The sequence below is a fragment of the Trachemys scripta genome, chromosome 1 (genome assembly GCF_013100865.1).
Source record: "Trachemys scripta elegans isolate TJP31775 chromosome 1, CAS_Tse_1.0, whole genome shotgun sequence".
NCBI lineage: Eukaryota > Metazoa > Chordata > Testudines > Emydidae > Trachemys > Trachemys scripta.
Window position 1 is genome coordinate 279,340,417 of NC_048298.1, and position 13,120 is coordinate 279,353,536.

The 13,120-nt window shown below is 47.1% G+C and overlaps 1 protein-coding gene across 1 annotated transcript in view; it reads left to right on the forward strand.

Annotated features, from left to right (window-relative positions):
* Positions 1 to 13,120, forward strand: part of DIAPH3 (diaphanous related formin 3) — a gene marked incomplete in the record, with an annotated part of 517,573 nt that overhangs the window by 12,447 nt on the left and 492,006 nt on the right. The window contains 1 exon segment of the mRNA XM_034758385.1: positions 1,331 to 1,363. Coding sequence (XP_034614276.1) covers positions 1,331 to 1,363 — 33 coding nt within the window.

A 13,120-nucleotide genomic window follows, 5' to 3' on the forward strand; every position in this document is an offset into this window, starting at 1 on the left:
CAGGTAAGATGTGAATTGTTTTAGGCTGTACTTGCATGGTATTGCTTTATTTTCCATTCAGTCAAGTACGAGTCCAGTAACTATACAATTTTGTTAGAGATTGGAAAATATAAATGGTTGTGTGTCTCAAATGATTTGCTGTCAATTGTAAGTAAGCAGTAGCGCCAAGAACACCTCCTCCCCGTAATAAAACCAAAAAATACCCTAAAAAACCATAGAAGTAATACTAACTTAGGCAATTTCTTGTGAGGTACTAATTTAAAATTAGTTTATTAAAATAGTTTTAAGGCTTCAATCACATTGAACTTTTGCTGTTTTTGTAGATTTAAAAAAAAATCCACTTAAAGTAAAACAGCTGTGTAGTAGTCTCGGCTGAGGTTCGGCCTTCAGCAGGGCTGTGGGGTATCCCACCGCCTCGCTCTGGTCCGCCGTCAGTCCTGGTCCAGTGGTAGCGTGGGACAGCAAACACACGGTTAGGGGATCAGGCCCTTAAGCAGGGGCTGAGCCAATAGGTCAGAAAAAGCCCTGGGCCCTCAATCAGGGTGGGGCAGCAACCACGCAGTCAGGAACCCAGGCCCTTAAACAGGGGCTGAGTCAATGAGCAACAGGTCCCAGCCTCTCTAGGCTAGGGAAAAGGGGGAGTCTGCCACCCAAGGAGTGGGTGGCAGGGGGGACGCAGGCCCTCCCACTCGACTGTGTGCCAGCCCGGGGCCCTAGCAGCGATGGAAACTCGCTGCTGACAGTGGGGATCCTGGCCGCAACACACTGACGTAGGCTCTGGCAGTGCTGCAGCCAGACTGGGGTCGGCTGCCCCCAGGCTACTTCCACACTCACCCTCGTAGGGTACCTGGGCCGTACTAGTGTGTGTCCTCGGTGCTCTCCACCAGCATCGGTTCCTCGGGTAGGTAGCGAAGGGCAGGCTCGGCTCCTCCTCGGGGTAGCAGGAAAGGGGCAGGCTCGGCTCCTCCTCGGGGTAGGTGGAAAGGGGCAGGCTTGGCCAGTCCTCCTCGGGGTAACGGGTGAGGGGTAGGCTCAGCTGGCCTGGTGAGTCAGCAGGCCGGTCGCGGCCTGCTGCTGTCTCCCAAGCGGGAGCTCAGCCACAGATGTCTGCTCTCTCTTCCGGCTTGTTCTCCACTGAGCTTGGCAGGTGGGCTTTTATACTTCCGGGTCGGCGCCGTGACCTCTGAGGGGCGGGTGCCGGACCCGGTGGCGCCGCCTACGTTAGGGGAGGTTTGGCCCTCAGCGCGGCTGTGGGGTATTCCACTGCCTCGCTACACACTGTTAAAAGTAAGGTAGTGACATGACTGTTTGTTTTTTCTTTAATTTACAGCATTTAAATATCAAGACACTGACAGATGATATGGTAAGACTACTTAAAGTTTTGCTTCTGCTGTGTTCGGTGACTAACCCAATATCTTCCACAACTTTAACATTAGCGTATCTTCACTGCTGCTAGACAGTCTCTCCATTAAAAACAGTTTTTAATACTGCCAGTTTGAATGAAAAGCTAAAATATAACCGATAAAATCTGGCTAAACTGGAAAAAATGGTTACTGGTCTATGATATGTCTAGGTCAGGGGTTGTCAACCTTTCAGAAGTGGTGTGCTGAGTCTTCATTTATTCACTCAGATTTAAGGTTTCACGTGCCAGTAATACATTTTAATGTTTTTAGAAGGTCTCTTTCTAGAAGTCTGTATTATATAACTAAACTATTGTTGTATGTAAAGTAAATAAGGTTTTTAAAATGTTTAAGAAGCTTCATTTAAAATTAAATTAAAATGCAGAGCCCCCTGCACCAGTGGGCAGGACCTGGGCAGTGTGAGAGCCACTGAAAATCAGCTTGCGTACCGCCTTGGCACGTTTGCCATAGGTTGCCTACCCCTGGTCTAGATGCACCCAGTAAAAATGTCAGTATTGGTCATTGGTTTTAAATTGCTGAACTCTGTACCAATTGCTGCTTCGTCATAGGGCAACTAGTATAACTGTCTGAGGCAAACCCCATAATGAATGTAGTAATCACATTTAAGGCGTGCAAAAATTGGGTTAACCTGTTAGGGCTGCATGGCTTGCTAAAGTAGTGTTTAATACTATCTTGTACTTTTCTTTTTAAAAAAAAACCCCTGTGATGGAGTGCTCCACTGACTGCCAAGATGGTGCCCCCTCCAACTAGTTCAGGGGAATAGCTTGCAAGGTTGATACCCATTCCCATGGTTGCATGTCATCCTTCCACCTCTCTATGTAGGTCTGCAGAACCTCTCTCGCTCTGCAAGCTGCTGCTGCCTCTTCGTGACTGCCTCCAGCCAGGTCACCCAATGGTTTCACCTACTGGGGTTGGAAAGTCTTTTCCATAAATAAACAGGCTTAGGCAGCCTTCCTCGTAGCCCCTCAGTGTCTGGCTGGGGAACCCAGGCCTGCCCTCTACTCCAGGTGTCGCATGAGACCCCCTCTAGCCAGCAGTCAAGGTCTGTTGCCTCTTAGACCTTAGGGCCTTTCCCTGAGTCCTGTCCTACCTCCCTTCTCCCAGGGAGTGACTACAGACTTGCCCAGCAGCTCCTTTCTGCTGCCAGTTTCCTGCCTTTATAGCCCAACCCTGCTCATTCCTCCTCAGCTGAGCTCCCTCCCTCATTCAGGGGATTACTTAGTCACCTGATACTTCTCACCTATGGCCTGTTGGGTTAATTAGCCCCCTTCTTTGTCTTCATTAACCCTTTCAGGGCAAATGTGTGGGGAAAACCCTTTCCCACCTCCTTCATAACCGTATATAATTCATGTTCTGAGAATTAGCCGTTGTCACTTAAACTTGTTGGTTTGTGTGTCTAAACAGACTTGTAACATAAAATACTTTGTGAAGAATTCTCATAGTTATGAGGTAGCAAGTCTTCTGTCATCCAAGATACTGCAGTTCATTCTCAAACGATGAACATTAGCGTCCCATCAGCGTCCTCTCTTATGGTTAGAACAGTCTTCCTTTTTAAAAAATGAGAACAGTAAGTTGACACATCTTGGATCATGTCTGCACTAGAAAGTGAAGTCTATTTTGTGTAAGTTGACATCGAGCCTTCAAATTAATTAAGTCAATCTTGCATGTGCACAACACATTTATTGTCTTGGTGAAGTGTGTCCTCACTAGCAGTGCTTGCACAGTGCACTGCTCTGTGTATCATTGCATAGCTATCCCACAGTTCAACTAGACTAATGGGATTTGGGGTAGGGTTTGCAACGCCTCATGGGACCAAAACATTGTCATGGGTGGTAATGGGAACATGAGTTTGGTCTCCCAGGATGCACTTTCCTCCCTCCTTTCCCTGATCTATACGGCGGCTTAGCTGCGCATATCCCATAGCCCGAGCAACATGGACCCTGCTCAGTTGTGCACTTGTGTTAGCATTACAAACACCTGATCCCCCTAACCTGCAGTATTCCTGAAGCTGAGACAGGAGCTGCCACGCGGAACATTGCAATGTCACACAACCAGCCCTTCTGCAAGCCATAGAGCGAAACAGTTTGCAGTTGCTGGTGGCAGTTGCACATCAGGTGAACATAGTTGAGCGCCGTTTCTGGTCCAGGGAAACAAGCACTGACTAGGATTGCATGGTTGTGCAGCTATGGGTTGACGAGCAATGGCTGCAGAACTTTCAAATGTAGAAGACACTTTCCAGGAACTTTTTGTGCAGAGCTTTTCTCAGCCCTGAAGTGCAGAAGTACTAAAATGACAGCTGCTTTGACAGTGGAGAAGCAAGTGGCTATCGCTCCATGGAAGCTTGCAATGCCAGACAGTTACTGGTCAGCGGGGAATCAATTCGGAGATGGTAAATGCACTGTGGAAGTTGTTGTGATCCAAGTTTGCAGGGCCATTAATTGACTTCTGCTAAGAAGGGTAGTGATTCTGGGCAATCACAGTGGATGGTTTTGCTGCAATGGGGCTCCCTAACTGTAGTGGGGCGATAAATGGCATCCATATCCCTATTTTGGCACCAGAACACCTTACCAAAGAGTACATAAGCTGAAAGGGATACTTTTCAATGGTGTTGCAAGAGCTGGTGGATCAGAGGTAGTTTCACTGATATCAATGTCGGATGGTGAGGAAAGATGTGTGATGTGCGCATCTTCAGTAACTCAAGTCTCTTCAGAAAGCTGCAAGCAGGAACTTTCTTTTCAGACCAGAAAATAACTATTGTTGATGTTGAAATGCCAATTGTGATCCTGGGAGTCCCAGCCTATCCTTTGTTCCCATGGCTCATGAAGCCATACACTGGCTGACTGGACAGCAGTAAGGAGTGGTTCAACAATAGGAGGAGCAAGTGCAGAATGGTGGTGGAATGTGCCTTTGGACGTTTAAAAGCTTTGTTGCCGGCCCAAAAGGGCCCGAGGGGGCAACAGCGGGGTTCGTTGCCTGGTGTGCTTTGCACCAATGAAGACACCAGGGGTGGAGAAGCAAACCAAATTTATTCAAGAGCTCTGAATAGGCACTAGGAAACCAGAATGTCTCAAATCAAGCACAGCAAATACAAGCAAGTGTCCCATTTTATATTCCAAGCTGTTTTTGTGCAAGCCTTTGTTCTGTTACTTCCTTTTACCCCTCCTACCCCTCCCTTCTCGAGCAGTTACAGCAGACACACATTGTGGCTTATTAGAACAGTTCCCACTCGTCTGCTTATCTTCGGCCTTCGCAGGCTAAGACGTAGAGGCTTCTCCCTCCCCCTTTCCCCGACAAGTTTTGCTAGAAAAGCTGACCGTTACATTTCTGCTACAGCATGTAAGCAGTTAGCATGGAAGTAGGTGAGAGTTCACAAGATGGAGTTATTGTGGCTCACCTAGACCCAGAGCGCAGGAGTTTCATCTGCACTTATGGCTTCCACTCACCCAAGTTACCTGGTAGCTATGCCTAGTGACACCAACAGGTTGCTGGCTCTGTTTGCTTAGTAGGTTAGACCTCAGAGAAAGCAGTATTCACATAGTTATTGCTGCCTGCTGTGTGCTGCATAATATCTGTGAAACAAAGGGAGAAAAGTTTTCCCCGGGGTGGGTGGTTGAGGCCAATTGCTTGGCAGCTGATTTTGAGCAGACAGATACCACGTTAATAAGAGACCGGCTCTGCGTCTCTGTGAGGCTTTGAAAACCCATTTCAGCAATGAGCCACAGTAACGTGTGAAGCTTACCTGCATTGTTCCTTCCCAAACCAATCTCCCCATTACTTTTTTTCCCCCTCCTCTGTAAAATGAACCAACCAACCATGTGTTGAATGAATAAATAAAGAGCATATTTTTCTTGATCTGTTTTCTTGGCTGCAAGGAGTCTAGAGTTGTGTTGCCTTTCTTGAAGCTCAACCAGACGCTCCAACATGTCTGATTGGCCCTCATAATCCACAGCATCTCCTCCTGTGTGGCACACTGCTGCTCCTGGGATGCACTTCTGCTGTCCATGTTTAGTTTCTCGGGGAGAGAAATTCTCCATGTTCTGAGCTCAGCCTTGGCTGTCCCAGAGGTGTTGATTATCTTGGTAAAAATGTCATCCCGAGTCCTCTTTTTCTGTTTTCTAATCTGGGAAAGCCTCTCTCCCAGTGTGGGGGATTAACCGAAGCTCTATGCCTCTTATGGAGGTGGAGTACAGAAGTCGACTTTACAGGCCACTTAGATTGGTGGAAGGGACCTGGTAGAGTAGATGCATATGTAATTAGGTCGACTTCACGCAACCTATGCCTGTAGTGTAGGCCAGGCCTTAGTTTCATATAGTTTAAGACGTAATACCATTGTCAGCATCATCTTTCGTCATGAAGGATTAACAAGAATTCAAGGCCAGAAGTGAACATTGTCATCTAGTCTGATCACGAGAATATCACTAGCCATTAAATTTAATCCAGATACCTCACTGAACCCAATAACTTCGATTAGACTAAAGCATTTCATTCCTGAGGAGACTAAACTGTTGTGTGGCCTGGCAGAGAACATAAGAGATCAAGGTACCATCACTGCTTGAGACCCTAGTAATGGCAGGGAATTAAGTGAGATATGCCCAAATTATCCCAGCACACTCCATGCTGCAAAGGAAGGCAAAAAATCTCAAGGTCCCTGCCAATTTGACCTGGTGGAAAACTTCTTTCCAGCCCCATACCTGGAAATCAGTCAACGTTTTTTGCAACTTATGCATTTTGTCCAGAATTATTCTGTATGTGACTTGTAAGCCCCTTGGGTCAGGGACTCAAGTTAATATACTAGTGAGCATGTGCTTGCTTAAATATTTGTATTCATCGATGGAAACTAAATGACCTGTTGCCAAGTGTCCAGTGCTGATTTGCTTCTGTAGTGGGGCGGTCACCCCGCTCCTGCCAGGAGGGGTTAAAAGCAGCTGTGGAGAGGGCTGTGGCTGGGGAAAGGCTGACTGGGGAATCAGCCACAGCTGAGGCCACGCCCCAGTCAGGCCACAGCTGGCCCTATAAAAGGGCTGTGAGCCAGGAGCTCAAGGACAGAGGTAGCTGGGGAGCTCCAGCCTAGCAAAGCCCCAGGCTGCAGGCTGAGTTAAGGGCCCACAAAAGGGTACTAGGGCTGTAGAGGGGCAGCCCTGGAATAGGCAGAGGCAGCTGGTCCAACCCCCCCTTTCCCATGATGAGTGGTTTACAGACTGCCGTCTGCCCCAGTGAGCGGGGACTAAATGGAGACTGGTAGTAGCCAGTGAGGCAAGGTGGGATTTGGGGGTTCCCCTGGGAGAGGAGACCCAGAGTGAGGGGGTACTGTGGTGGGCAGAACCCCTGGGCAAAGGGCACTGGAGTCTGGGAAGGATATGGGGCCAGCGGCAGGCGAGACACCGGCCTGCAGAGGGCACTCTGGGCTGGGAAGAGCTAATTCCCTCGACGACCAGCAGGAGGTGCCGTGCTGGTGAGTCTCAACCTTGCTACAGCGTCTCATAAACAATAATCCAGTGGTCTAATTATTGCTGTTGGTTAGCTCTGAACACAAGTGGTTTAAGGTATTCATCAGCCTGCAGCTGCAAGTTTTTGTTTTTAAGGCCATAAGATACCAATGTGATCTTTTAGTCTGAGGTCCTACATAACACAGGACATAGAGCTTTCCTGAATTAATTCCTGGTCTTTTGTTTCTAGAGCTTCAAAATATAATTTATTCTCACACTGCTGGAAATCTGAAATTGGATTTTTGGCAACTGTAACATAATCAATCCTAGGATAACCTATAGATGCGCTAAATCTGCTATGCCTACCAGCTTCCTAAGTTTGACCTAGCCCAGTTTGTCGCTCTACTAAGCTTTATTTGTGTTCCTCGCCTATCAGAGTAGTTTAGTACTTCCACCCCGCCAGTTTAGGTAAATCTATCAAGTTTGCTGGAATCAGGCAGGATATCAGTCTGAAAATCTTGTACTACTGAATCTTTCCAATGCACTTGCTAGAGGAGCCTAGTCTATCCTTCCACTGAGTGGTTATCCACAGAACCAAGTAGAGTGGCTCAGCGGTTGATAGTCCAGTCTGCTTTTATGAATTGATCAACCAAATGGTTGTAATTTTTGATTTAAAAGGTTAGTAATAAGGAAGACGTGTCTCAAGTGTGGTTTAACTTTAAGTCACTGTAGCAGGTGCCTATTATTCGCACAGTGTGTATCAGAACAATGCTATGTTCCCAGCCAATGCCTTTGCTTAGCTTCCTAAGTCTTTGGAGGAGGACTTCGTTGTTGGTTCATCGTGTCTATGATACTGGTCAGTAGCTAGGAGCTGTGGAGGCAATTGATTTTCAAAATCACTAATTTTGCTGCGTCCTGAAGTGGTACTATTTCAGCTGTATGCTAGTCAATAGGGACCTTGAAAACATTTGTTCCCTTTCTGTTCTTTCCTCTCTGAGGTCAGTAAAGCTAGGGATTTCTCCCAAATTCCTTAATCCTCTTGAAGCAAAAATTTAGATCTTAACTTCAATATTTCCACTTAGGAGAAGAGGCTAACATATAAGCTAGTTCATTAAATTCTAAATGGAAGGAAACCTCAGATAAAAAAGGGAATCTGCTAAATGAATTTTGCTCATTTTTACTGCTGCATTATAGTTCCAGAAGTACCTCCCACAAATTGGCTACAAATTAGTGTCTTGTGTAATTGGCTAAAGCTGCCTTTTTTGGTCCAGATCAGTTACCAGCACTTAACCTTTTCTGTTGGCATAAGTATTGCATAAGGAGGTTACTTTCAAGATGCTTTCAATAGGATTAAGTTATCTGGGTCATCCCTCGGAAGACTCTCAGAGATTCATCCGAACTAAACAAATTTCTTCTCTGTGGAATGAAAAACATCCTTGTGAGGAATTACAGATAAGCTTTCAGAATTTCTCAGAATACATTTAACAAGCAGTCTTTCCAGCCAGTTTGTCCACCAACTATAACGATGGGGAAAATGTTTTTGCAACTTTGCAGAGCAGATGCCAATATAGATATCTGACACAAGATAATGTAAACTTTCCAGTTTAGTGGGGAAGCTAAATACTTTCTATCTCAAATTGCTTCCACTCTAACAAATGTCATATGAAAAGAGTACTCTTACAGAATTTTAAGAGACTCTTTTTTTGTGTGCTGGCAAACTCGTATTTAAAAAAAAAAAAAAAAAAAGTTCATATGGTGGACCTGGGACTAAAGCTGCTCAGAATATCATTCAGGGATTTTCTCTGGGTTCTTTGTGGTCCCTGAAAAGATAGCAAATGAGGATTGATAGTTCCTTCTATTAATGCCTGAAGCAAGGTTCAGGATGCAAGATATTATATACATTCTGGAAATGGCTGCACTTGACCTTTATGCTCCAGAGTTGTTCTTCAAGTGCTTGCTCCCATCAATTCCATTCTAGGTGTGTGCGAGCCCACGTGCACAGTCATCGGAGACGTTTGCCGTAGCTGTAGGGTCGGCTGTAGTGCCCGCTTGAGTGCCACGCTTATGCGTTGGTTGGAGCGCCTTGTTTTGCATCGCAAGAGCGTTAGCGGTTATTACAGTCCATTGTTTTGTCGTCAGTTGATAGGTACTGAGTTAGACATCTAAGTTAACTGTTAGAGTAGTAATTTAGGAGTTAGAGTTCTGGCTGGGACTTTGCTTCGGACTGGGGCCTGCCCCGTTCCCCAGGCTTTAAGCCATGTTCATCGTGCAACCAGCCAATGCCCATTAGTGACCCCATGAGAGTTGTTTAGAGTGTTTGGGGGAGTCCCACAGAAACAATAAGTGCAGGATCTGTAAAAATGTTTGCTCTTGAACTCAGAAGAAGCGGGATATCTGCTTGAGGGCCCTCCTCATGGAGGCTGTGCTTTGTACTACCTCAGAGCCTTCTCAATCGGACTCCACGCCTGGCACCTCAGCACTGGTGCGCAGTGCACCATTGGCACCGGAATCCATCTGTCACTGTTCCCGCACCTCGGTGCCTAAGAAGCTGTCGAAGTTGATGGGCCCACCAGCATTACAGAAAAAGTGGGGTTTGGGCAAAAGACCTGTCAGGCCATGTGCCCGCTCCGGAGCTGTTGGGGATACCGCTGCAGTTGGAGCCCTAGTCCAGTCAGGGACCCACCTCTGACTCCTGGGACAAGCAGGGCCTGAAGTGTCCTGGTGGCCAAAGAGCAAGTAGGTCGACAGGCACTTTGGACACCAAGCCAGGTGACGGAGCTGGCCAAGGCCCCGGTATCTATGGGCGAGCCGGTTATGGGACCACCCCCGTAAAGCAGCGGAGCATCTCCAGACTGCAGGCGTCCGTTCCCCATCATCATGGCAGTCTCAGGCATCTATGGCTCTGCCCTGGTCACTGGAAGGGCAATGGTCCAAGCCTGAAGGGGAGTTCAGCCCCTCATCTATAAAACTTGAATCGAGACTGGCGTGGAGGCAGGGGCAATGACCCACTCAGTGGCAGTACTTGAACCTGTGGGGTGTACCTGTAATGCCAATCCTATACTCCCACTGTTCCTTCGAGGCCACAGTGGACAAGCTGCCCCTGGCACAGCTGGTACCAGAGTTGGAGCATGGTGCCGAATGCGACATGGGAGCAACAGAATGGGCCCCGATGCCCAAGGAACCATCCCCGGACAAGCAAGGGGAAGCTGCCCCTCCCCCTGCTGCGCAGTTGTCTTTGGACAAAGCAGTGGTGGGCCCCTCGCAAACGAGCAGTGCCGCCCCCTGGACTACTTCAAGGAGCTCTAGGCCCTGCTCAGAAGGGTGGCTCCCAACCTGAACTTGGAGGTTGAGGAGCTAGCAGAGGAGTCCAACCTCTTGAATGTCATACCTTCCTTCACCCTGGCATGGGTCATGTTGCCTGTCCACCCAGGGGTCCTTAAAATTGCCAAGTCTCTGTCGAAGACCCCCTCTTCTATTCTGCCTACCTCCAAGAAGGTGAAAGAGAAGTACTATATCCTCGCAAAGAGATTTGAGTACCTGTTACCCACCCTCCAGTGGGATCCCTGGTTGTGTCTGCTGTCAATGAAAGGGCCAGGCGAGTGGCACAACAAAAAATAGATGCTAAGAGGCTGGACTTTATGGCAGGAAAATTTATTCGACAGCCAGCCTGTAATTTCTACCATCAGGCCCTGGTAGGCAGGTACAACTTGAACCTGTGGGACTCCATCAGCAAGTTCAAGGAGGGCCTCCCACAGGACTGAGCCTAGGAATTCACCACCTTGGTGGAAAAGAACGAAGTAGTGGCAAGAGGCGCCCTCCAGATGGCCTGGGACACTACGGACTTGGCAGCAAGGGTAGTCACCTCTGCGGTGTTCATGAGGTGTAGCTTCTGGTTGGACCTCAGATAAGGGTATCCGACCTGAGCGGGCCTCGCTGCAGTTGATCCTGGACTACGTTCTGTATCTCAAGTTCCAAAGCCTGTCCCTTTCATCTATCAAGGTCCACTTGGCTGTTATTTTGGTCTTCCGTCCACTGCTCAAGGGTAGGTCAGTTTTCTCCCAGAACATGACTGCTAGTTTCCTCAAAGGCCTCGAGTGTGTTTACCCTCATGTCAGGGACCCCGTTCCCCCATGGAACCTGAATCTTGTGCTGTTATGGCTTACGGAACCCCCCCTTCAAGCCTCTGGTTTCCTGCTCTCTCCTCCTCCTGTTCTGGAAGGTCATATTGGAACTAACAACAACATCCGACCACTGGATCTCTGAGATAAGGGTGCTTACCTCGGAGCCACCCTATACGGTCTTCTACAAAGATAAGGTCCCGTTATGGCTGCACCCGGTTTTCCTGCCTAAGGTGGTCTCGCAGTTTCATATGGGCGAGTACATATACTTTCCTGTCTTTTTTTTTTTTTTTTTGCAAAGTTGCATAAGTTGGAGGGGGAGTGTGGATTGCATTCCCTAGATGTCAGGAAAGCGCTAGCTTTTTTACATTGAAAGGACCAAGCCATTCCGCAAGTCGACACAATTGTTCATTACTGTGGCTGACACGATGACAGGTCATCCAGTGTCTGCTCAAAGAATTTCTTCTTGGATCACTGCCTGCATTCGCTGCTGCAATCTGGCAAAGGTGCCACCTTCGATGATCGTAACCGCCCATTCAATCAGGGCGCAAGCCGCCTCAGCAGCTTTTCTAGCCCAAGTGCCTATCCAGGACATCTGTAGGGCGGCCATTTCTTCATCTGTTCACGTGTTCACATCCCATTATGCACTTACCCAGCAGTTCCGGAATGATGCTGGCTTCGGTAGAGCAGTACTGCAAGCCACTAGACTGTGAACTCTGAACCCACCTCCGAGCATACTGCTTGTTAGTCACCTAAAATGGAATTGACGTGAGCAAGCATTAGAAGAAAAAACTGTTAACTACCTTTTCGTAACTGTTGCTGTTCGAGAGGTGTTCCTTATGTTCCTTCTATTACCCACCCTCTACCCCTCTGTCGGAGTTGCCGGCAAGAAGGTAATGAGAGGGCGAGGGTCAGCAGTGCCTAATATACCAACGCATGATCATGGCAGCACTTAAGGGGGAGCTACAGCTGACATTATGGATACTGCTAAGGTGAAAATCTCCAACTGTGCACGTGGGCACACACACACACCTAGAATGAAATGGACATGAGCAACACATCTCTAAGAACAACAGTTAAGAAAACATAGAATTCTTGAGAAAAACTGTTACCTATCTTCATTTTTCTATCACACCTGATTAGTTGCTGTCAAGTAAGGTAAAACATCTATTCTTGATTGATCATATGGTATGTCATCTCACTAAAGGTTTTCCAAGTTGATGTGATACTGATAAAGAGCACTGCGTCTACACTACTTGGTTTGTGTATTACTAAAATGTAACTCCTTCCTCTCACCCTCCCAATTGAAATGCATCTGCACCAGTAGAGATTAATATTTAAGTCTTTAAAAACAAAAACAAAAACAAAAAAACAATTTAAAACATTTTGAAATGGAAAGTATTAAATGAGGCTTTCACTTTAACTACATCCCTTGTTCTCTTTCTCTAGCTGCAGAGAGTCTTTAGAAGGGAAACTCTTCCATGTTTGATTGTATCTTAGAGAGTAGCTATTCTTTTGGGCAAGAGAAATTAGTTAAGACTGGGTGGAGCTGTTTGTTTTTCAAGTCCAAATTTCTTTCCTAGAAGACAAAACAAGATGAACACCCACAAAAAGGGAAAGAAAAGAACAATGAACATAGAAAATGACGTTTCTGTCTGATGTTGACTCTGACTTGAAACCACATTGCTAGAGAAACATAGGCACAGCACATGGCAAACTCATAACAGCATCAGCTTGTGTAAGGCGTTAGATTTAACTGCCTCTTTTTGGTCACAGGGTTTACGGGAGTGTCTTGGCTGACTAAATTAGATTCTTATTAGACTTTAGGAAAAAGGAGGGAAATAGAAAAAGAGAAGAAATAAGGTGGGGAAGGAAAAGAACACGCAGCAGAGTGTGAGAGTGTCACATCCCAGGTGGTGTTTGGGATTTCACCAGAGCTGCTGTCGGTGGTGATGTCCTCTGGCTCCCTCTTTCTGGTCAGGATGTCTTTCAGGATTAGAATGAAGAAGGCCTGGTATCCCAGGAGTTGGTGGGTGAGGCAGCCATAATTATGAAGCTTGCTCCTTCCCCTTCTTTAGCCAGCATTATGGTAGCTAGCTTCCCCCTTGTCAGTCAGTGTTTTTTCTGGCCAGCTTCCACTGCACCTAGTTGTTTT